A 23,561-nucleotide genomic window follows, 5' to 3' on the forward strand; every position below is an offset into this window, starting at 1 on the left:
GGGAGACTGAGCTGAGCTCTTAGGCAGAAGCTCTTCCCTGTGAGGGTGCTGAGGCGCTGGCACAGGGTGCCCAGAGAAGCTGTGGCTGCCCCATCCCTGGCAGTGTTCGAGGCCAGTGATCAAGGCCCAGAGCAGTGCTGCCTTTCAGAGCCAGATCTGACTTCAGGAAGCATCCTAGACCTGGACTATCAAGCCCATGACCCATACAGATATTCCAATAAAGTTACTGTCATTTCGAGGCTGTCTCTAAGCACCTATTCCTGGGATCAAGACTTTGTCCTCTACATACAAGTCCACATTACCCCCAGGTTAAAGGGCACCGTGTAGGGGCAGGAAATCCATGTAGGCTTCTCCCCTCTGCAAGGGGGTCTTTTGGTAGAAAAATCCTTTGGGAAGTGCACTAATGTACAGTAACAGTAATTCTGGTACCGTTCATTGCTTGGAAAGAGTGAGGAAACCCCAGTCTGTAGATCCTGATGGACAGAACAGAACAAAACGTAAATATAACCCACATTCCACTACAGAACTGCCCAGAATGGCCTCTGCTCCTCCCAATGCCAACGGGAGCTCTGCCATCCACTTGGATGGGATTAGGGCTCAGCTCTCGATAACTAGCTCAAGTGGAAACCACAGAACACGCGCTGCAACTGGAACTAAAAGGCAGAAATAGAAAGCTATGGGGCAAATTCTGTCGCCTTTATTCAACCCTCCTTCTTCTACCTCAGGCAAGCACAAATCCTGGCCACTAAAACAGCTCTTTTGCTGCTGGGCAGATTCTTGGTCCTGATGCTGGATACCCAGGATATACAAGCCATGTTTAGGCATAAATAGAGCCCAGTCTCTAGGCAGGAACACACAAGGGCAGCCCAGCGCTGATGACACTGATTAAGAAGGTATACTTGGAGGAATGAACCAAGAGGAGACTAAAACCGTGCTGGCACAGCACTGGCACCAATGCCAAGTGCAGCAGGAAGACTAAGCCCCACGAGCTGCCCCAGCATGAGAAAGGTTAGATGCTGCGGGCACTTGCAGTGCCCCAGTTGTCAGAGCGGATCAGTGCCCGGGATAGCAGGAGTGCTGCGGTCCTGGGGTAGGGCTGGATAACAATGCAGGGCACAGCCAGAACAAGGGCTGGTCATTAAAGCTTGAATAGGCAGAAAGGAAAAGGAATCTCCTAATCATTTCCTTTAGCCATCTCAGCTCCCCTTCCATCCTTCCCCCCCTCCCCTCCCGGCCTTTTGAAGATGCTTGCTAATAAGTGTTAACGAGTTGCTTGACAAAGGAGGAGGACGAGGGGGAGGGGGAAAACACTAGTGAGGAAGAAAAGGGACCAGACAGAGGTCTGTGAATGCCATGGCAGATTCTGGATGTAAATGATCCCCAGGACAGGACCTCCATCCCTGGCAGGTTCATTTCAAGAGCTGACCTCTCCGACTGAGCTGGTTCTCAGGTTTAGCTTGGTTGTTTAGGTGACTTTTTATTGGACATCACACATCTCCTTCCAGTCCCTCAGAGACACCCCTGCAGCTCACACACGCCAGCTCACCACCGCGTCAGTGCTGCCACCTTCTTCAATCCCACCACTTGTTTTCTCTCTCATTCCATTCTCCGTTCCAAACCTCTCTAATGGAAGCCAGGATTCAGCTGCAAACACTGAAATACCCTGTTTGCCCTGCCCTTTCTGCCAGCCACAAGAACATGACCCTACCACAGGCCAGGCAAAAGACTCATGGAATACACTCTACATTTACCACCCACCTCTAATAGCTCTTTCCACATTGGAGGGTTCACCACCTTTGTCACACTTACCCCTTGCAATGGTATTCCCATTCCCAGCAGCATTCATCCTTTGTTTGGAGGGACTGTACCTCTCACCAGAGCTTCCCTCTGGATGCAGGATGCTGTTATTCCTCTGCCCCTCTGGGAACCATTCATTTGCTCAGTGTATCACACCACTTTTGCACTGGACCAGCAACTACAGAAGATTGGAAGAAGTCAGAGAATGAGGCCCAGCATCTTTTCCTGTGAAAGCTTATCTCAGCCACATTCTGGTGTGGCTCCATTTGCAGGGCTCCATCACTAAGCTGACCAGCTTGCCCTCTCAGTTGGGACCTACAGCACCTGAGGACCACAACCACTTCATTCTCACCTTGAAGAGAAGAGCCCTTCATTGCAAAACAACATCTCAGCCCCTTTTAGAAGCACCACCAGGACCCCAAAGAAAAGTGCAAAGCATAGTTTGTCTCACCCAAGCCTGTAGCAACAGCCTAAGACACAAATCCTTGCATTCAAAACTACCTCTCCAACAGAGCTGTCTTCTAAGGCAGTCTTTTATGTATCCCCCCCACCAAAGCAATCAGTTCACTTCTCCCAGCTGACCCACCTCTCCCCTCCTGCAAATCATTACCTGCTACACAAACCTTCCTTTGGTTGGGACCAAGGGCAGATTAACTCCTTCCTTGCCAGCCTGTGGCTGTCTAGCTTATGACAGCTCCCCTATCTGTGGTTTTCTTCCTAATACCTCTAAGATGAAAAAGGTCTCTCCCTGCCATAAACACATGTGGGGCCTTGTCTATAGAAGAAGGTCATCTGGCTGGTCCCTTCATTTGGGAAATCATTGCCCTTGCTTGTGTTTCTAAATGCACATCTGAGCTTCCAAACGTATGGTGTGGTTCAACTTGAAATCTCAGCCCTGAGGAATCTCCCCTTCCTGCAACTGTCCCTGTTGGCTACAGACCTCCCCCAAATTCTTGTGTCAGCAGAGAGGTGAAGCCGCATTCATCCTTGCTGTAACGCCATTAGGAGATAGTTGTGCCAGCTGAATCCAGCTTCAATGGAATTACAAAGTAAATCAATTGGACCCATAGTTTTGTTTCCCACAAACTACACCCAAGACCCTCAACATATGGATAATTCTTAAGGAAGTGATTTTCTGAGAACAATAGTGAACTTGAAGAGCCTGACAATGCCTCTATAGCGGTTTGGCTAGCAGGAGGAGGTTATCAAGTTGTCCCAGGGAAGGAAAAAAAGTGAACTCTGAACTAGACACACAACTTTTGAATTGCCAGAAACCCATCGATTTAGCATCTAATCAGATCATTGTGGTTTTACTCATTCATGCTCAATTCATCAAGAAAAGTGGTTCATTAATCTAGAGAACTAGGCATAAAATTTATATATCGACTACTCTGTTTCATTGCCAAAGCCTACTGTATTATACTTCAGTTTTATGTGCGTTATAATATAAAGCATATGTGGATTCTCATATTCTAAAGCAGTTGTGCATCTGTGTGGTTTGAGTTAATGCTTTTGAAAACATCGTCTCCACACGATGCTATCTGAAAATAGAATCTGCTGCTGATAAAACTTTAACTCTTGAGATGTGGTAGGGCAGCATTTGTGGCGAAAAGAAACCCATTTTTGGAAAAGGGATTTTAACTGTGTGCTCAGAAAACATTAAAGAAAAAAACAAAGCCCAGAAACCTTTGAAGGAGGCAAAGTAAAGACCAATTCACTGCAGTACAAAACGATCTCACCTCCACCTAGAAGCAGAAATACTTCAGACACTAAACGTGGGCAATCCCTGTTAGGTTGAAAGCCTAAAGTAAGTACATCAATAATTAATGCTTACATCTTACCCAAGAAGGGAAAACCCCCAATATTTGAACCCAGGTACAGGTTAACATTATCATCCAGTTGCGTGTGAGTGCTATATACCAGGAAACTGGAAACACGCTGTCGGCAAATGGCAGAATTAATCTCTGTACTCTTCACATATCATGAAGTCTGCAGTTGCAAGAGGATTATGAAACAAACATTTGTTCCTATTTAACTGAGTCTGTTTATCAGCAGTAAATATCAGCAGCAGAGATAAGCTTAATACCCAGTTTGTCTTTTTCAGGACACCATCAGAGAATAGACCTCCTGCAAACAACGAAGAGGAAGGTAAATGGAGGTCTGAATATCTGTGCAACATACCATTCACATTACTTACATGCTGAAGGGTAGTACTCATGATCAAATATCACAGTCAAATGATGGCTATGATTTTAACCAGTTGTATTTCCATGTGTTGTAGATGAGCTCTGTGTACTTCGCGGATGTGCTAATGCAAGAAGCAGCGCATTTACAATGCTTGGTGGCTGCCACATAAATAGAAGCAATACGCCATCTTCATTCGCCTCACTGGTAACAGGTGCTACCATCTTTAGTCTTCACCAAAGGTGAAGCCTTCTTAGGAATACTGAGCTCTATTATGCTCACAGACTTCAATGCAAATGTTTTTTCTGCTAAGGGAGAATTCTGTTTAACAATCACTCTCACAATATGGCCTATTGTTAGAACAAATTACCCAGTCCATTAATGACACAGCTATCTTTCCATCAACTAGGAAAAAATACCCCCAACTACATACACATGCCAAGGAACGTTTTCTCGCAGTTTGGCCAAAAGGAATGGTGATGTAAAACCAGTGGTGTAATGCACTGGCTCTCCTAAAGTCAAACTAGGATGCTTTTGGCCATTCAACTAAGGGAGTCAGCACACTTCTTGCGTGACTGATCTTTAGTGCCTATTCCTAAGTAGTTGTCATATTCTGAAGCTGCTCACCCTGCCTTCCAGGGACAAAAAGACTGCTTGGATTACTATCTGTGTCCAAGTGGTTGAAGCCTGTCTCTGTTGCTCTCCTGCCTGGGGGTACAGAACCAGCACCAACTCACCACCCCGATGAGCTCATTGGGTTGCAGCTCCTCAACATTGTAGTCATGGATGTCCTCCAGCCAGGCCGCTGCTTTTAAACTCTGTATGTAGAACAGAAACTCCCGCAATTAAGGACCAGAACCTGGAGCTTCCTCTTGCCAGGAGACAAGCCTGGGATTCTGAGCCCACACAGGATCACACCATGAAGTTCCAGTAATATTTAGAGGCATTACACTATGAACTTCTTAGCAAACTATCTATTGCACAGTGACAGTAACTCCGGTCCCCAGTGGCATTGTGTGACAGATTCAGTATCCCTCAAGGGAGTCCAAATGACTCTCAGCCATAGAAAAACCAGGCATACTCAGAACATTTCTGGATAGTCATAAAAGAAATAGCTAGAACCATACAGCCTTTGCTTTGTTTCCAACTGTTAGGCTTTGTTATTCCACCCAAAATAGCTGCTAGAAGGAACCCAAGGTTTCATATGGAAAGAGCAGCAAAGAAAGTGGGTAACAACCATCGGAAGAATGGGGACCTCATGAAAAATGGGCATATGGTTGCCTCTGTGACAAGATTCGAGAACACCAGCAAAGCCTGGAAATGACCCTTCCGTCATATCTGGCTCTTTTGCCACATAGTATGACCCCCAAACCAAGTTCCTCTTTAGTGCAAATGGGATATCTTTACTCCTAAATGAATCTAGGGCAGTATCCAGTGACACAGCCAAGCAAGCCCAGCACTCCACCTTCCACAGGGCGTTCAGAGCAACAGATGAACACATCAGTCTGCAGGAAGAGACCCAGACAAGACACACTTTTTCTTGCCCTTTAAACAAGATAACTAGCTAAGAGTTAACTCTTCCTGACCAAGGCTGTCCTGGGTTTATCCAGCTCAGAACAGGCAGCAGGAAAGGGGGCTACCTGCATATGCCCTGAGGGATATACCCAACCGCAATCCGTACCAGATCTGCACCCATGGGACTGGAGCTTCCGAAGGGGCAATGGAGAAGCAATACCTTTGCCTGCTATCACCTGGGCTCGCACTCAGAAGTGCATGATGAAAACAAGCTATAGCGTATGGTGGCTGGGGTGTTGTTTCCCTTCGCAACCTCTGGTTAAATCCTGCTCTTATGGTTTGTTGATCACAGAGTATGATACAAATGATTTGTGGGTGTGTAATTCGGCCGGTCCATTACAACAACCATCTGAGAGGGTTCATTGTGCACAGAGCACTATTATGCTGTGAGTTAGGGGACCTATAGCACAGCATACTGCATCATACCCGAGCAGTACAAATAAGCTCCATCAAACACCTGGTTTTGTCTCAGTTAAAACATCCATTCTGGAAGATTTAAGCATATACATAAAACTAAGCGTACATCTAAGAGCTTTACTGAATATGTGTCCCTTGCAGCCTTGTGATAATCATGTATGTATCTGCAGAAACAAAATGTTAATGAGTATTCGTCAGAATCCTTTTTGCTTCACATTAAAAATACTCTTTGTGCAAGTGTTCCCAGGAGAACAAGGAAGAGAGGATGGAGATTTCACAGCTCTCTGAAGGCTTTTATACAGCATTCATCCTATTTTGTCCAACTCAATAGCAGCTTCTCCTTCAACCACAAGTATACGTCACCACCACCACTACCCCCTAAAAAGGCAGATATGGATTCACACTAAAAATGACCGTAATGAATACAAACTTGGCTGAGGATCATCGTGCAAAAAAGAGAGACAGAAAAGACTGAGCGAAGGTTGTAAAAGAAAAACAGTGGGTGACCAGGAATACAGGCACAGAATAAGAGCAGAGAGCCAAAGCCATTTAAATAAACCCAATGACTATCAGATAGAGATTGCTCTGAGGCATGGGAAGGCTGGAAGACACTTGGAGAGGGAACCAAAACTGACTCTCGATGGTTTGCTTACTGCAGCATCCAGGAGCTGATGCATCTCTTTGGTGAAGATGTAGAATCACATCAAGTCATTTCTGTGCTCTCTCTTGCAAGCACACAATCTGAACACCCCACATTTTGACTAATCACCTGATTCCGAAGCTCCAGAGCTTTTCCCTCAGGGAGCAGAAGTGACATTATGGCTGAAGTTAAAGACAAACAAGGCCTGCATCTGGAAGTCAGGTTCATGCTCCCACTTTAACAGGTTTCTGTTAATACAAATCTAAGGACATATGGCATCCGTGCCTCCAGCGAGTCAAGTTTTACTAGATGGTCAGTGGTGTGACAGCATCGCCTGGCCCTCAGCCACGTTCTGGGGCTTTTCAGCTCTTCTCAAGACATTTGGGTCCCATAAACAGCAATGTTGGTTAGCACTGGCTGAAGGCTCCCTGGGGAATGCTCTCTGCCACCCTTCCCACAGTGGGCACCCTGCAGTTTCAGGCTCCCCCAGCCAACAGCCCTTGGGTTTCAGGCTCGAAGCAAGGGCCACAACTTCCCACTAACTCTTCTACCACAGTCACCTGGGGAAATGCACCACCGGGGCAAACACTTCCCCCAAATATTCCAAGGGTTTCGCAGCATCTCCTGACAAGCATTTAAAATAGGGAAGCTTGAAAGTCAAGTTGTGCCCTCAGAAAGAGGGGCCGTTTTGCTGCGATAACACCGCGCAGGCAGCATCTCTCCATCCTGCCTTTCATGCAGTCCCAGTGGTGAAGCAGGACACAGATTCCCATTATCAGCAGCTCTCCGAAGTGCAAGAGACAAATTATTGCCTGGTAATAATTATTAACGAGAAGAGCGATTTGTACTCTGAGATTTCTGTTTACAAGAGGATTCAGAATGATCGCCCAGTCAAAGCAGCAGAGACACAGGCGTTGATGCAGCACCAAAAAGCCAGGCGTGGCTCAGATCCTAAAGGCTGCCACCATTGCACAGGGCAAGCAAAGCCCCCAGCCCGCTGGGCACTGACAAGGAGCCCCGGCCACCACAGGAGGGACTTTCCAGAGCTCTTGTTTGCTGGCTCACATCACATCCGACACCAGGGCTTGGACTTCCTATGCCTGTCTCCTAACTGCGGGAGCGCGGTGCCCTCCCGAGCCCTCCCCACCCCTCTCTGAATGCCCTAAACTGACTGACGGCTTTGGATTTGTGGAGTGAACTCAGTTGCTTTTGATCTCTATTCAAGGTGCCATCAAGGGATCTTAATAGGTAGTATCTTAGCAAACGCTTTAAGGCCTGGAACCGTCATTAAAGAAACTCCTGATTCTCACACTTGTCTGAAAGAATAGAGGTGCAAGCTGGCTTCAAATGCCAGTTGACAGATGGGAAGACATATGGACTATAGGATTGCTGATCTAAAGAGTCAGAGCCATGGCCAGGCTAAGGAAACATACATCTTTATTTTGATGTTGACCTCAAAGGGAAGAGGTCTGAGCCAACAGAAAGGGGAAAGGGCAGCAAATATCACAAGTCTGAGGCCAGGATTGCTTTGAACTTGAGGACAAATATACTAAACGGTACTAAGATGACAAAAAGGCTTCCTGACACTCCGTGTCTACAAATTTAGCAGTCTGACCCATCGAGATGCTTGATGCATTTTCAGTAACCAGCCGAGTGAGGATCAGTAACGCTGATGCAATCACTTGTGGCACCCAAGACGTTTGTCATTTCTTCCAGCACCAGCTATCCATGGAGCCCTGGCATGGAGCAGGATTGAAGCACACGGGAGCACTTTAAGCTGAAAGCCTCCTTGATCCTTCTGCGAGTCTTTGGAAAGGCTGTGGAAGTTCAGGATCACCCCCTACCACAGACCAGTGGATCCCTGCAGATCATTTCTCCTCGCGTCCTGTATTTGTTTCTGGCTCTATATGGAAAAACGAATGACCCCATCCCAACTCATTAACACTGCACATAGCTTTTTCTATCAGACTGCCCCTGGAACACTTAACTGTATTCCTTTCCAGCACTGACAAAAAATGCTTGGGATAAAGTTTAGACATTTGAAGCCTTCTGCTGAATTTAAATGCAAGGAATCCATGAAACAAACGAAGGGACTGATATCCTATTTTCTTCCCAGAAAAGCAAAGCAGGGCCTTTCAGTTCAGTGTCTTTCTTCATGTCGTCTTTTTATCACAAGTGTGCACTGATGACACGACTTTAATGCAGTCTGTTCCAAGAGATTAAATTGAATGTCTGTGTGGAGTTCCAGGGCTCAGCAGCAGAGCATGGCAGCTTCGTTTCACATCTCCGGGACACTGGGCAGGCAGAGAAATAATTGCAGACTCAGAAGCGATCAAGGAATGTATCCCGGCTGCAACAGATGCTGTATTAAAAGGAAAGACAAAAGCCAAAGTGCATAATGAATTTTAAAAGATTTCTTTATCAAACATGTCATTTGTTTGAAGGACTGAATTGCTGGCATCAGATGTGGCAGATCAGCTTGTTACCAAAGTGAAACATGAGGACTGCTATGCAACGGCAATTGATGAGTCAATTGAAATCACTGATGTTGCTCAAACGCTCATCTTCATTTAATATGTCAGTGGTCAGAAGTTAACCAAAGACCTTCTGGTTTTGTCACCACAGAAGCAAAGCCAAAGGCTACAAAATATGGTGCGTGCTAGCCCTGAACCTCAGAGGCCCTAATACACTTAATGGGAGCTGATGCTCCAACTACAGTTGTCTGCGAAAAGCAATATCTGACATAACCCTAACAACTGAACTCCGGCTTGCGAGCATCAGTGCCTTGTCCATCAAACCCTTCTCTGAGCTGCATTAAAAGCAAGATATTAAAATGGCATTCAATTACCCAGAAACACAGTCATCTGTCTAAGCTGACACCTATTCCTTCTGCTGATGATTTCAGCTTTCTCTTTATGGGGATGCAGTTGAAGGGACCACTTTGCTAAGGACTAAAGGTGTAAAAATACAAACAATGCTTGGTTTTAAAACTTCCCCCTCCAAAACCAACCCAACCCAACCTAACCCAAATAACCATTTCTGAGTCACCTGAACAGAATTTCTTGGGCTTGATGCAACAAGCCTAAATAATCTTGTTGAAATGCCTTTATGAGGATGAATTTCTATACTTTGAAAGCTCAGAGTGAGAAAGCAAAAAAGGTGACTTGATACAAGCCAGTTTTCAGCCGAGGTACCCATTTAGATTTTTCACTAGAAGAAATAGCAAACTGGCTTGAGAGAAAGCAAAATCTCCTTCGAGGCCTTTGGAACATGTTTTGAGGATTTTACTGCAGAAAGGCAAGTCTCCTCTGAGCTAAATAACGCCGTGGCTTAACTTGCTGGGAATACGCAGGCGGATTTCTGCAGTTGGGAAGAGCTTTCAGCGTGGTTAGCTCTATGGGCTGCACTGCTACTGCTTTTTTCTGCCCTGATGTTTCCATCTCCCCTGCCAAAGGAGGCAGGCAGGAGTGAGAGGTGGGCAGCCTGGGGGTCTCCCAACAGTGGGAGAAGTCTTTCAGAGCCTAACAAGATGGAGAGACGGCCCCATGGCTCTGCCCACGCCCGGCGTGCAGCCTCAATCCAGCTGTAAAGGCTCTGGGATGTGTTAAAAATGAAGCTTTTCTAATACACTGAAGATGACAGACCTCAAGTTGTCATATATTAAAATGGTGCGTACATTCCTTCCTCCAAGTAACCAATAATGGGACAAAAATCCTTGCCAACTCAGTCCGTCCCTCCTGCCAAGGATTGTTTGAGCTCGGCTCATCCCGAGTGCCCCCATTGGGATCCAGATATAGATTAACACAGTTTTGAAATGCACAAGGGCTGCAATCATGCAAGGCTTGATCCAACCCAGACTGGAGTCCATGGAAAGGTCTGCATTGACGTAAGTGGATACAGAGCAGCAGCATCGTGCCTGCTGCTGAGAAACCAGCCCAAATCCCTCCAGGAATGGAGGAGAGTAGGAGGGCAACAACAGCTCCCTGAGGATCACTCTGGTCCCGAGCCCAGTGGGCACAAAGCTGCCTCCAGGAAGCCAGCCCTCTCCTTCCCCCTCGCAGCTCAGGTCTGGATTGCCAACGGACTCCATCACCAGCCACATCCCAAAGTTTGGGCACGGGACCGGTGCCGCCAATGCCATTCACAGCTTCATCAGAGGAACCAAAACTTGGGTAGCACGAAGGGTCCCTCACCCTGAGCACCACACACTGCTTCCCACAGGGCAAATCCTGCGCATGTCTCCGGAGACTCACACACTGCTGTGGGGGCTCTGCCTGAACAGCCTGCCAATGCGAAAGGCTCAGCTGGATGTATTCACACACAGGGACAAGGAGCAGCTCCTCGCTGCTGCACCAGCCCAGCCGCCTTTCACTCCCCTATTCCTCCTTCGCCAGCCCACATCTCTTTTGTTCCTCCTTTCGTCATTCCCACGTTTTTTTGTGCTGCCCCACCAGGCATCGCCTGCTTTACCCAATGGCCTGCCCTTCCACTCTCTTCTCCAAGTTCACTTCTCAGCCATCATTTCTTTGGGATTTGCTGCAGTTGCAGGAGCAAGAATCAAAATGGGGCAATACCAGCCTTGGGGGCCCTTTTACAGTCTCTGATACAGCACTAGCAGGAGACAGCACCAAGACAAGGGGGTCAGCATTCACGCAGGCACTAGCCCCCAGCTTGGGGCCTTCTACTCTATCACAGCAATAAAAAAAAACCCTTCTTATTCAAGTCCTTTGTCTTAAAGATTTCCATCCTGGCTACAGCAAGTGCAGATTTATTGGTGGGAGCAACTGCAGGAGGAATAGTAAACAGGAGGCGCGTGCGTGCCGATGTGCCAGCACGGGATGCCGAGCGCGGCACAACCTCACGGCAGTCAGGATTCAATATGTGACTGCATCTAAAATGCGTTTCCTGGTGTATTAAAAGAAATAAATAAATCATTTGGCATCTCTCTCCCATGACATACGCGGCACAGTCAGAGCCTTGTGGGGATGAACTGATGGGGGAGAACCGAAGCCAAGAGAGGCGGCTGACTCTGCTGGATCCCAGGAATCAGACACCTGCCTTATTATGAACAGTGATGCACAGCATGGCCTCTGCTTCCCCACAGCCCTCCACTCACGCAAGTGAAATTGCACAACCTGTACCCGCCGCTGCCTGCTACCATCCTGGTTTAAAGGCACAGCCCTACGCGCACCACGAGAGCCTGGCCAAACAGACCCCAGCTTTCCCACCCCAAAACTCCTTACCGCAGCCTCCCAACCCTTCCACGGAGGCACACAGAACGCTCCGACACTTGTTGACACTTCAAACTAACACGTTAGCAATGATAAAATCAGCAGCCACATCTTGCATTGACTTCTGTAGGGATTTTGTTTGAGGAAGGGTGGCAGGACACGACTCCAAGCTCGCTGAGTGACATCTTCTGTTTTCCAAACCATCCTTAGATTCCTCATACCGTCTAGCAGAGCGAGCTGCTGACAGAAGCAGGGTGGTTGGCCTGTTTGTTGGGCAAGAATACTTTGTGAGTCAGTAGAATACCAAATTTGGTAGAATGTCTTCCACGTTGGGAGAAGACATTACAAACAACTGTGCATTTTAACACGTTTTCGCATTACGCATCATTCATGCTGGGGAAGGGGGTGGTGATCCTTCCCTGCAGACAGCTAAGCAAGGCTTCCAAGAATGAAAACGTTCATCGAAAGATAATGGAAACCAGACATTTAGCAACATTTTCATTTTGCATGTTTAAATATTTATAACTATGTTCATAAAACCACATGTTTGCTCTCCTAATGCTCCAGTGATTGTGGTTATGAAACGCAGTATTTCTCCGATGCCCCTTCCTTGCGTCAGCTTCGCCGCCGGGCGCGATTTACTCGCCACTAGCTTTTATGTAAAAGACTGTCCGAGATTAAGAACAGAAAATTACTGACAAGAAGAAAACGTATTTTTCAGGGTATTAATGCTGCGCTGATGCAGATGTGATTTGAAACTTCGCAGGGGGCATTTATGCTGGCTTAATTCCTTCACTGTGATTTATTGTCAATCTGGAAGGAAACTATTTCTTATCCTACAGCTAAACAATGAAAGCTAGAAATACAAGTGTGATAAAACTAAGATGCTTATTATTCTTCTCTCTGGAATACTTCTCCTTTTTTTTCCCCTTCCCCTAGCTTGGATTAAAATTCAATAACAAAGAATTTTGCTTTAACACTGCAGCTGCTTGACTTTGGGTTATAAATTTCCTAAAAGCTGAGTAAGTGGCCACAGCCTGAAACTGGGACTATTAGATTTTGCAGGCCCAGATATGAGCCTGCGATATTCTTCTCTCTCTTCTGATTGCAGACATCTCGCTACAGCTTACATGGGCCGTTCTGGTGTATTAAGCTTACTGAGAAGCCACGGCTGCAAGGCAAGGCTCGCAGAGCTCAGCCCTACAGCACGGGGAACCAGTAAGTTCTTTATCAAATTATAATTCTTAATATGTCCTGTGTCAGCCTGTAATTTTAAGAAGGAATTAATGGGTATTACTTAACGCAGGCTTCTATTTTTTAATTGTATTTTCCTATTAAGAAATTAAAGATATCTCTAACCTGAGATTTTTGAAAGGGTTGGGGAGCTCCTCGGAAATCAAGTCCTCAGCAACATAAAGCAAGCCCCAAGAGAGCATTTGTATTTCAATCTCAGCCCAGCGTCCTCCTGAAGGTATAGGGAGTCTCTTCAAGGCACAGTTTCAACTCCTTTGGTCCTCTGCCTTCCTTCTCCCTCCACATCGGCAAAGAGCAAAAAGGAAACAGAAAGAAAAGGAGCAGATTGCAACGTCACATCAGTATCGCAGCTTCAAAACAGGGTGGTGCAAAGCCCTTGAAGTAAATCACTCCCCTTTCACTGCATTATTATAAAGTGCTTCTGCAGGCCATGGTTAAAAATTAAATCCATACTTTTCTGCTGCAGCATTGCAAATTCTTACGATATTATCAATAGCATCACTCTTTAAAATGTAAGTCAATCCACAGAATTAGGTTATTATGTGAAAACTTGAGCTCAGGCTCCACTTTAAACCACAGGTAAATGGCCTGTCACCAAGAAAAAAGGCAAAATAGAAACTGGCCTCTGAAGGTCACGGCACTGACAAAAAAAATAAGAGAAAAAGGGGGGATAAAATATTGATCCGTTTCCTTTTTCTGTCAGAATCTTGCCAAATTGAGCAAGTTTTGGGGGTGCCTGGAACATGACCTTAAATATTTAAAGACTGACAGTTTCAGCAAGCTCCTGCAGCATCCTCTTTCTAGTAAAAGTGAGTATGGTGGGAAAATTGATAAATATTATGGGGGGGGGAAAAAAACTAAATCAGTATTTTGGGAAACATTTGCCTTCCTCAGCCCTCACAGCAGTGAGCAGCCAGAGTCCAGCCCTTGCAAAGTTCCATCAGAGGAACTTCAGTCACGTCGACTGCTGCACAGAGATTTTTCTCTTAGAGATAGGATTTGAGTCCAAATTCAGACTTTTTCCTATAAATTGAGTTCTTCTCACCAATCTCAACACTTTTATCTGAGGGTATCAATAGTAACTGAGAAACTCAAGTCAGTGGGTTAATAGGGTGTTAAGTGCAAACAGAATATAAAATGCCTTTTTGACAGTAAGAATACAGTGAAGCGGTGGAAACCTTAAATTCAACTGTGTTTTACTAACACAGGTAAGAAAATAAGCACAAAGCAAATGAGTACTAGAAAAAGGCAAACAAAAAGAACAACATCATCTTCTTGCCCACACCAGTAACAGAATTAAGCTGTGTAACCCATGGAAAGTGGTAAAAAATACTTAAAATTAGAAATAAATAGAGCCACACAAGGTTTTGCATTGTAATAATGTCCTAGTGAAACTGGGGAGTGGGGGGGGGGGGGGGGGGGAAGGGAATTTAAAGAGATAAATAAGTAGGCAATTTTATATAAAGAAAACGTATGTGCCAATGCACCACCTCTTGAGCCTTTCTGGCTGTGGCTCTATTTTCCCAAGTGGATATTCTCAGTGGCACACAAATGCAGCAAGCCCATGGCTAGAAGCCTGACTGTTTCCTCCCTGCTGTGACCCTGCCAGCTAAAGGCCGTGTCCTGGCCTGTGAATAAAGCACAACGCTCATTCCTGCTCCAAACCCCGCTCTGCTCCCTCCGAAGCAGGAGAGCAATAACAACCCTGCACCTGCCCCAGTGCAGAGCGAAACACATTTTTCCCCTCATACCAAACCAACCCTGCCGATGTTCCACCTTTTTCCTGCCCACAGACTAGCTTCTGTCTGAGCACAGTGATGCTGGAAGCCAAGAAGGGCACAACCTCCTCTATAGCTTTGAGATCTCTACCCGGCCCCTTGCTCCACCGCACCAAGTGCCCAAAATCCCTGCCTAAGATCCATGTTGTGTGGGGCTATCAGAGGCCCAAACTGGGATTATACGATGCTCTGAAAAAGGACAAACCATGGGAATAGCCGTGTTCTGCACTCATCCTTTATGCTCCTCAGCCATTAAGCCTGTCCAGCTTCCCCAGTCCCATTCCAGCCGATGGCTTTCCCCCTCTCTGAGTTTCCCAGTGTCCCAGGCCAGGCTGCCTTGCCCTGCATACACAAGAACGAATCCCCAACATGCAGGCTGGGTCTGCCTCGAAAGGAACTTCACATCTCACCCATTGAAAGGCAATTTCAAAGCTGCCACCATTGAACAAGTTGCCAAAACAAATTCATTCAGCTAAATTCTTTTTTTCCTCCTTTTTCTGTCAAAGTCCCTTTTCACACAAACATTTGAAATGGAGAAGCACAACCGAAGCATCAGCTAAAAGAAAGCCTAAGCAGCGCATAACCTGCTTCACGGAGGATAACAGTCAGAGTCTTCTATTAAAGTATATCTGTGCCTCCTTAGACAACGGCCTCCTTGGTTTCTGCAGAGGGTTTTTCCCTCCAGCACAGAGCAGATACCTACAAAGCCACCCTAAACCATCTCCCATCACAGCAGCAGGCCAGGTCCTTGCTTTGCCAACCTCACTCAGCAGCATGAGCCCTTACACAAGCAATTTTACTGCCTGCAGTTATGTTTAGGTGAACAGGCACTCGCAAGACATAAATCATCTTTTAAACCCTTACAAAGAACATAGTGAGGTTAACAAAATGTCTTAGCTCAGGGGATGTACAGATTAGTCAGCACGACACAGTTTCCTTCAGCACAATCCATAATAACATTAGATATTCAATGCTTTCTCTGGAGTTTTACCTCTCCAAAACAGGGCTGCATCTCTGCAGTGAGATTTTCCATACGGTTTGCTTCTACTAACAGCATAAATAACAGGGACGGTTTCTCAAACAGCCATGAAAGTTAGGCTCAGCTATAAGTGTGAGTGCGTGGTGCCTTTAATTTGGCACCATTATATTACTGAACCAGAACTGCAAACACACCATGCTACACCCTACCCGCTGCTTTGGAGCGTTACAGCCAGCAGAGTTCCTATAGAACTTAATTCCTGGTGCCGCAGCACCGAGACACTTGAACACAACCTTCAGGACGCTGCCTTCACACTGTGTGCAAGCACTGGCTGCTAATAGCATGTACAGAGCTTAAAACCCACTAATATTCTTCACAGAGGGTTAGAGCAGACACCCAGCCCAATGCACAAAACAGTGACTCCAAATGCATCAAAATACTCATGGCTCATTGTGGTAGAGGAGGAATGGCTCCAGCTCATCGCCTGCCTCTGCTTAGATTCTTTATAGCGCAATGAATCAACATTACCCCTTTTAGAAAACCATCCCGAGCTGTGTTTATTTGGGGACAAATCCATCTAATTCCGCTCACACAAGCAAGCGCAGCAGCTCCAAGGGAGCTGCCAGGCTTGGGACGGGACAGCAGAACGCGGCCCCTTGTTGGGAACAGTCCTGGGACTCTTGTAGGCTCTGATATGAGACCCGTTACTGACGACACACGAAAAGCTGAGCTAACATGGCACCTGTCCTGCCCTGGTCGGCACTGTCACGCTTCCACCCGAGCTGTGAGCACAGGGGATGGCCTCAGGTCCCTGCTGCCAGGCCCTGGCATTGAACGTCAGGAGCTGTCTCACCCCGACCCACAAAACCAGCCTAAGAATGCTGGGAAAAGGGATTTTTCCCACTCGAGGATCATCCTGCAATGGGCAACAGACGCTTCTTTCTTACAGAAAAACCCTTCTTACTTGCCCATGAGAGCTGCAGGGTGCCACAGCTCCTCCCTGGCCACCCCCCGAGGCCTGGGGGCAGCAGCAGCAGTGGGGAAGAGGCACAGCAGAGACGGTAGCACCCACAGGGCAGTTTGCCATGCTCAGGGGGTCACGGGCCCTCTGCCTCACCTCACAGCACTGGTGCTGAGCCCCTGCTTTGACAGCATTTCACAGCCCTTTCTGCACCCATTCTTCCCTCCCAAGGCACGCACACTGCCCCTTCTATGCCCCACTTGTTTTTTTTCTTGGAGGGGGGGGTGGAAAGTGGAGTCCCTGAGCTCAGTGGGGTGCACACAGCAGTTTGCCCCCCCTTTCCCACACTGTTTGGGGAGGCCCCCGGCCGGGGTACCGCATAGCTACCAGGGGAGGCCAAATGCTCAGGATGCTGGTTTAAACTCCTAGCTATAAAAATGGCCGGGGCTGCATTGCTAGCCCAAGGAAGCAGGTGGGAGGGCAGGAACACCTGCATGGCCCGAGGGTCCCGGGGACCAGACACAGCGGGGCCGGGACATGCATCCACAGCCTTGCTCTTCCAAGATCCGGGGATGCTGCATCCTCCGGGTGCACCCAGGACCGGGGTCCTCCGGCCAGGCAGCTCCGGCCACAGCAGCCTCCAGCTCTGGAATGGCGTTTCACGGACTGGCAGCAGCAGATTCCCGACCCCATCGCACCCTCCTCGTTCCGAGCAAAGCAGTAACGAAACCGAACCTACCGGCTCATTTCCAAGCCTGGAGCGGTCCGAAGCGATGCAGACAAGACTCAGGTTGGGTGTCCGAGGAAAGCCCGACGGCCCCGGGCGGCTTCGCTCCTCCTGTCTCCGCCGCGGTGCGGAGCGGCCCCATTCCCCACTTCGGGAAGGGCCCGGCCGGGCAGCGCTCCGCGTCCAGCCCCGGGGCTCGGCTCTGTGCACAGCGAGAGAGACTTCCCACCAGGAAAGCAGCGGAGATCCGTGTCTGCAGGGGCACCTCGGGGGGCACTGGTTTAAGAGGCCCGGCTTGGTAGTGAGGAACGAAAAACACGCTCTGGGATTGGGGTGTATAATATAGAATCACAGAACGGTTTTGGTTGGAAGGGGCCTTAAAGCTCATCCAGTTCTAAACCCCTGCCACGGGCAGGGACACCTTTCACTAGAGCAGCTTGCTCAAATATATATTAATGTATTTTTTCTAGAGGCTGCGACCCACTTTTCCCGGTTTTTCTGTCCGAAAACTTGTTGTTGTTTGCTCGTTTCGGAGGTAGGAAAGGGTACAATTGTTCAAACCCAAGTATTAAAGCATGCAGAGGTTTCAGGGGCTGCTCACCCGAGCGGCCGCGGCTGGAGGGGCCGGGCCGCCCCGTCCTCCCGCAGTGCCTCGAAAGTCAAGTTCAAGACGGGGCCGTCTGGGGTCTCTCCCGGTCAGCGGAGGTGCGGAGCCTCAGGTGCGGGTCCTACCTCTTCCCCGCGGCCGAGCTCAGGACGCGGCCGCGGTCCGCGGTGCAGGAGCCCGTCTGTATCCGCACCGGGGCCGGAGGTCTGAGGCGAAAGGGGGGGGGTCACCGTCGCTCTGGCTGCCTGAGGCTCCCGGAGATGTTTCTCGGGAGCGATGCTTCTCTTCCACTCCCGAGGCTTATCCGCACCCTGGAAATACAGAACAAAAAAAGCCCCAAACAAACCCAAAACAAAACCTGACGATAACGGAGAAAGCCCAGCGCGCCGCGAAGCCGTCCCGGGGTCCCCCCTCAGAGAGCACTCCGGGGCCGGTCCCGCACCCCCGGTACTCACCGTCGGGGTCTCCCCATCGAAGCTCCCCCGTTGCCCCTCTCCCCCCGGCTCGGTCCGCTCGGGAAGGTGGCGGGAGCGAAGCGCTTGGGCAGGGACAAAGGGACAGGAGGAGGAGAAGAAGAAGAAGAAGCGGCGGCGAGGAGGCGGCTTCCCCCGGCGTGGCCAGCGCTGAAACAACGGCCCGGCCCCGGCGGCAGCGCCCCACCGGCCCCGCGACGGCCCCGCGGCCCCCGGAGGAGGTCAGAAACGGCTCTTTCCAAAACAATAAACTTTTAATGCTAAAGCAGTTATAACCAAAAGCTGTACAGAGTTGGAATTATTTTTTTCTTTTTTTTTTTTTTTTTTTGCTGTTTGTATTTTTTTTTTTGTTAGAAAACAATTATTTTTTTTTTTCTTCCCCCATAAATATTGTTCAGTTCCCGGCACTTTTGTATCAATAATTAAATTACGAACGATAAATATGGCATCATGGGTATGTATTTACATAAAAAAAGTTCTTACAAAAAGGCAACTGTTTAATACTAAACGTCACAATCTGGGTAGAATAAACACCACATCCTCATCCTGAAAAATACTGACCGACCCCATCAGACGAGAATACATTCACAAGTGTAATGCTTGGAGAGAGAGAGAGAGAAGGAGAGAAAGAGGAGGAGAGCAGAGAAAGAAGCAGCAGGAGAGCTAGAGAGGAAAGTTCAAGACATAACAGGACTTTGGCACGGTTTAAGACTGTAAGTTTCAACAATCACCACTAAGGCGAAGGAGAATTTTCATCCTCATGTCAACATCCCACCGAAAGAAGGAAAAACCAAAACAAATGGAGAAGGATAAAAAAAATAAATCAAAGTGGGGAATCGGAGGAAGAGGGATTTGGGAAAGGGGGGGGGGGGGGAATATCAGACAACTGCAAAAAATGACAACAAAAAAGAGAGGAAAAAAGAGAAATCTAATCCTGAGAAAAGGACATGGCTAGTCCAGCGTCTGGCCTTGCAAAAAATAGGAATAATTATAACATGATAATAAAAGCCCCCCCCCCCCCTCCGGCTCCTGGCATTAACTAGGTGTAGCCCTATGCGGTCATCGGTGTGGAAACTCCATTTCCGTGGGAGCGAGCTGCAGTCGGCGTGGTTTTGTCCTGGATTGCTGTTTTCCGCTCGTTCCCAACGCGTTTGGTCCAGTCTGTGGCCGGGCAGCAGCTGCCTTCACACGTACCACTCGTTAAAATTGGGGGGCAGTCCAGGGTTGTGGCCGGGGTTACTCTGAAGGGCGGCCGGCGGCGTTTTAGTGGAGTCCTTACTGCCGGCAGAGCCCACCGCGGGGGGGGTGGAGGACTCGTAGCCCGAACTGGCTGCAGGGGAAGAGTCCGACCCCTGGGATTCGTGCACCTAAAACCAAAAGGCAGAGATGGGAGCGAGCTCGCGGTCCCCACCATCCCGCTGAGCTGGGTTAGGATGCTCCCCCATGCAAAAGGGACATTGGGGTCCAGCGGCTTAGCTCCCATAGGCAGGTAGTTCATGCCTTGCTGGTCACCCTGAGCAGCAGGGGTAATGCTTGCCACAGCTCCTGGCCACTTTGCTGCAGCATCCCAGTATCCCGTGGCACCGGGGGGGTACAACATCCCTGCGCTGGGGTGCTGCGCTTACAGAGCCTTGCGGCACCCAGCCACACTCTGTAAACTGGGCACAGTGGGAGCACAAAAAGAAACTACGCCATTTCCCTGAGCCGTGCTCCAGCGTCGGCCTGAACGCCGGGAATGGCTCAGGCCGTGCTCCATCGGGAGCATGGAGCGCTGCTGCGGCAGGCACCGGCCCTGAGCACGCCAGCGACTGAGCATCTCTGCTCAGGGAGGAAAGGGCTGGAGCGCAGCGGTGATTACCTTCATGTGTTTCCTAAGTGAGCTGGGGTGGGTGTAGGATTTGTCGCACACCTTGCAGATGTAGGGCTTGTCCGAGGTGTGGACGTGCATGTGTTTCTTCCTGTCGCTGCTGTTGGCGAAGCGCCTGTCGCAGCCCTCAAACTCGCACTTGAAGGGCTTCTCACCTGCGAAATTCAGAGAGGGTGAAGGAGAGATGCTCCCCTCTCCATGCCCGCTTGCATCCTCCCAGGAGAGCCTCTGCCCTGCTCGCCCCACCTTGGGGATGCACAAGCACCACGGCGGAAGAGAAGGACGGACAGCAGGGTTTGTTATGTGTCGGAGAAATTCGGGTCAGCCTTTATTACTTTTAATTCCCCTCCCAACAGGCCCGCACTGGGGACAGAAGCTGGGTGAGCCCAGGGAGGGAGAAGACCCGGGATAAATTCAGCAGCTCCGATGGCGTTACAAGATGTATTTGAGGATACAGCCTAAATACGTTTGCTTCCTGCCTCCCCCTTCTCTTCCCTCCACCCGTACAGAAGGCTGAAGGGAAGACGGGGCTGAATATAAAACCACCTTGACGAAAGTCTCGCTGATTTAATTCGGGGAGACGGCAATGGGGCCTAAACCGTAAAATAACAAGGATGGGAAGGCACCGAAAATGCGATCGCATTGAGCGTTTCTACGGTTCCCCTCTCAGCGCCGCGCACACCCCGCTCCGGCAGCAGCCGGTCCATCCGCGCAGCCCCCGCCGAGCCCCGAGGGGACTGGGGGGGGCACACGACACACACGGGGGTCACGGGCCTTACCTGTGTGCGTCCTCTTGTGAATCTTGAGGTTCTCGGAGCGGGCAAAGATCTTGCCGCATCCCGGGAAGGGACAGGGGAAGGGCTTCTCCCCCGTGTGCACCCGAATGTGGTTCACCAGTTTGTATTTCGCCTTGAAGGACTTGCCTTCCCGCGGACACTCGTCCCAGTAGCAGATGTGGTTGTTCTGCTCCGGCCCCCCGACGTGCTCCATGGTGACATGGGTCACCAGTTCGTGCATGGTGCTGAAAGTCCTGTCGCAGCTCTTCTTGGGCCGGCTGAGCTGGCTCTCGTCGAGCCACTTGCAGGACAATTCTTGCTTGATGGGCTGGCGCATGTACCGAAAAAAAGCTCCGGGGCCGTGGTGGTGGTGGTGATGGTGGTGGGCCGCCACGTTCATGCCCATATTCATGTTCATGTGGTTGTAGTTGTGGAACTGGGCGCCGGCGTAAGGGTCCGTTCGGGGGCTGGAGACGGCCCGGTACGGGTCCGCTCGCCCGAAGAGGTCCCCGCGCAGCCCGAGGTGCATCTGCCCGTTGTCCACATGCCCGTTGGGGGACGTGTGGCTCGGGCTCTGCTCGTGGAGCCCAGGGAACAGCAGGTAGCCCGGGGTGTCCGGGATGCCGCCGGGGCCGTGCAAACCTCCGGGGGAGCCGCCGAAAAGCCCGTGTTGAGCCGTGCCGGAGGCGGCGTCCGCGATACCGGAGCCGCGGTTGCGGAACAGAAAGTCGCGGGTGGAGTTGAAGGCGGCGGCCCCGCCGTAGGAGGGCACCTGGCCGGCGTGGTGGTGGTGATGGTGGTGGTGGCCCAAGGCGCTGGCGTAGCCCGGCGCTTGCGGCGTGAACGCCGAGCTCTGCCCGGCGGCGAGGTCGTGCGGGGCCGCGTTCAGCTTGAAGGCAGCAGCGTGCGAGGAGTCCCCGAAGGGGCCCAGCCCCATGCCGGCGGCGGCGGCTTCGCGGCCCGGCATCTCGTGGTGGCGGGGCGCCGCAAAGCCGCCCACCCCCAGCGCCGGGAACTGCGGCCCTCCGTCCAGCAGCATCGTCATGGGCGCGGGGCCGTCGGCGCGGCGGCAGCCTGACCCCCCTTCCTCCCCTTACCCCTCCTCCTCCCGCCCGCCCCCAAAAAAGTACAAAACCACCCCAAAACGCACCCCCACGCCCCCCGCTGCGGGCGGGCGCGGAGCGAGGCAGCGGAGCGAGCACCCCCCGTCCGACACAGACACCAACCGCCGCCGAAACCAGCTCCCCCCGCCCCCCGAAAGCCGCCCGCCCCCCGCTCTGGGCCGGGCCGGGCCGGGCCGGGCGGCGCAGCAGGGCGAGGGGCAGCGCGGCCGCGCTCGCTGCCGCTCGGCGCCGTCGGGGCACTGACGGGGCGCCCGCCCGCGCCTCGCACATAAACCAACGCCGGGGCCAGGCCGCGCCGCGCCAATGGGGAGCCGCCGGCAGCCGCGTCACCTGACCCACCGCCCGCCGTCCTATTGGGGGAGAGGAGCTTGATTGGCGTGAGCACCGCGCCGACGGGGACTCTGATTGGGCGCGGGAGCCTCGCAGGTAAAACGGGGGGGGGGGGGGGGGGAGACACACACAGAGGGGGGGGGCCGGGAACCCCGACGGGGCGGGCGGGGGGGCGGTTGTGCGGGCACCCCAGTGCACACCCCCCAGTGCACACCCCATGTCCCTGCGCCCCACTGCGGGGCCGTGAGTGGGGAACACCCCCCCCCCACCCCCCCCCCCCCCGCCATCATCACCCCCCCCTCGGGTGTCCCGCCGAGCCGCGGCCCCCCCGTTGTCCCCCGCCAGGCGGGACGCCCGCCCTGGGCGGTGCGGGGGGAGGCGCACGGGCGCTGCGGGGCTTCAAAACCGAAACCCCGTTAAAAGCCGAACCGGCGGCTCCGGGGCTGGTTTTCCGTCTCAATTCAATTAATCTCTATTTATTCCAATTTTCTCTTTTTCTATTTCTTTTTCTTATTTTTTTTCCTTTATTGACCCAACCGCTCCCGCCCCTCGGCCCCGCAGGGAGAGCGGCGGGGGGTCCGCAACGTGAGCCCCCCCCCTTCCGCGCCAGCCCGCGGAGCAGCGTCCGGTCCTGCGCTTCCCGCTCCCTGTTTGTCCTACACTCGTTTATCTTATTTCCCTCCCGTCTCTCTCTTTCTTTCCTTTATATTTCTCCCCCTTTTTTTTTTCCTTCCCCTTTTCTTTTTAATTTCATTTTGCAAAGGCAACGTTCTGCCTTGGAATAATTATCACTTGCAGACAGCTCTATAAATCCACTCATTTTCTGTTCTGGAAAGCATTT

The 23,561-nt window shown here is 50.6% G+C and overlaps 1 protein-coding gene and 1 long non-coding RNA gene across 4 annotated transcripts in view; both read right to left on the reverse strand.

Moving 5' to 3' along the window:
• The window catches only part of LOC136019325 (uncharacterized), a 76,790-nt gene extending 74,480 nt beyond the window's left edge, over positions 1 to 2,310 (reverse strand). For all 3 annotated transcript variants that reach the window (XR_010614819.1, XR_010614818.1, XR_010614820.1), the window contains exons 1-2: positions 2,249 to 2,310; positions 1,810 to 1,975 (exon numbers count right to left, since the gene is read on the reverse strand). This is a non-coding gene — a long non-coding RNA (uncharacterized LOC136019325). The remainder of the gene's footprint in view (positions 1 to 1,809; positions 1,976 to 2,248) is intronic.
• A 16,701-nt stretch (positions 2,311 to 19,011) lies between these two features.
• On the reverse strand, positions 19,012 to 22,328 carry ZIC3 (Zic family member 3). Its single transcript, XM_065689439.1, has 3 exons — positions 21,270 to 22,328; positions 20,482 to 20,645; positions 19,012 to 19,990 (listed from the first exon to the last, which is right to left on the reverse strand). The coding sequence occupies exons 1-3, from the start codon at positions 22,309 to 22,311 to the stop codon at positions 19,808 to 19,810; spliced, it is 1,389 nt and encodes a 462-aa protein (XP_065545511.1). The 5' UTR covers positions 22,312 to 22,328; the 3' UTR covers positions 19,012 to 19,807.
• Between the last annotated feature and the right edge of the window lie 1,233 nt (positions 22,329 to 23,561).

This window comes from Lathamus discolor, chromosome 9, assembly GCF_037157495.1.
Source record: "Lathamus discolor isolate bLatDis1 chromosome 9, bLatDis1.hap1, whole genome shotgun sequence".
In the NCBI taxonomy this organism is placed as follows: Eukaryota; Metazoa; Chordata; class Aves; order Psittaciformes; family Psittacidae; genus Lathamus; species Lathamus discolor.

Coding starts and splice junctions, on each gene's coding strand:
- ZIC3 (XM_065689439.1), bottom strand. CDS start 22,311: ATGACGATGCTGCTGGACGGAGGGCCGCAGTTCCCGGCGCTGGGGGTG. Junction 20,646..21,269: donor TCACAAGAGGACGCACACAG/GTAAGGCCCGTG, acceptor TGAATTTCGCAG/GTGAGAAGCCCTTCAAGTGC. Junction 19,991..20,481: donor CACTTAGGAAACACATGAAG/GTAATCACCGCT, acceptor TTTTGGTTTTAG/GTGCACGAATCCCAGGGGTC.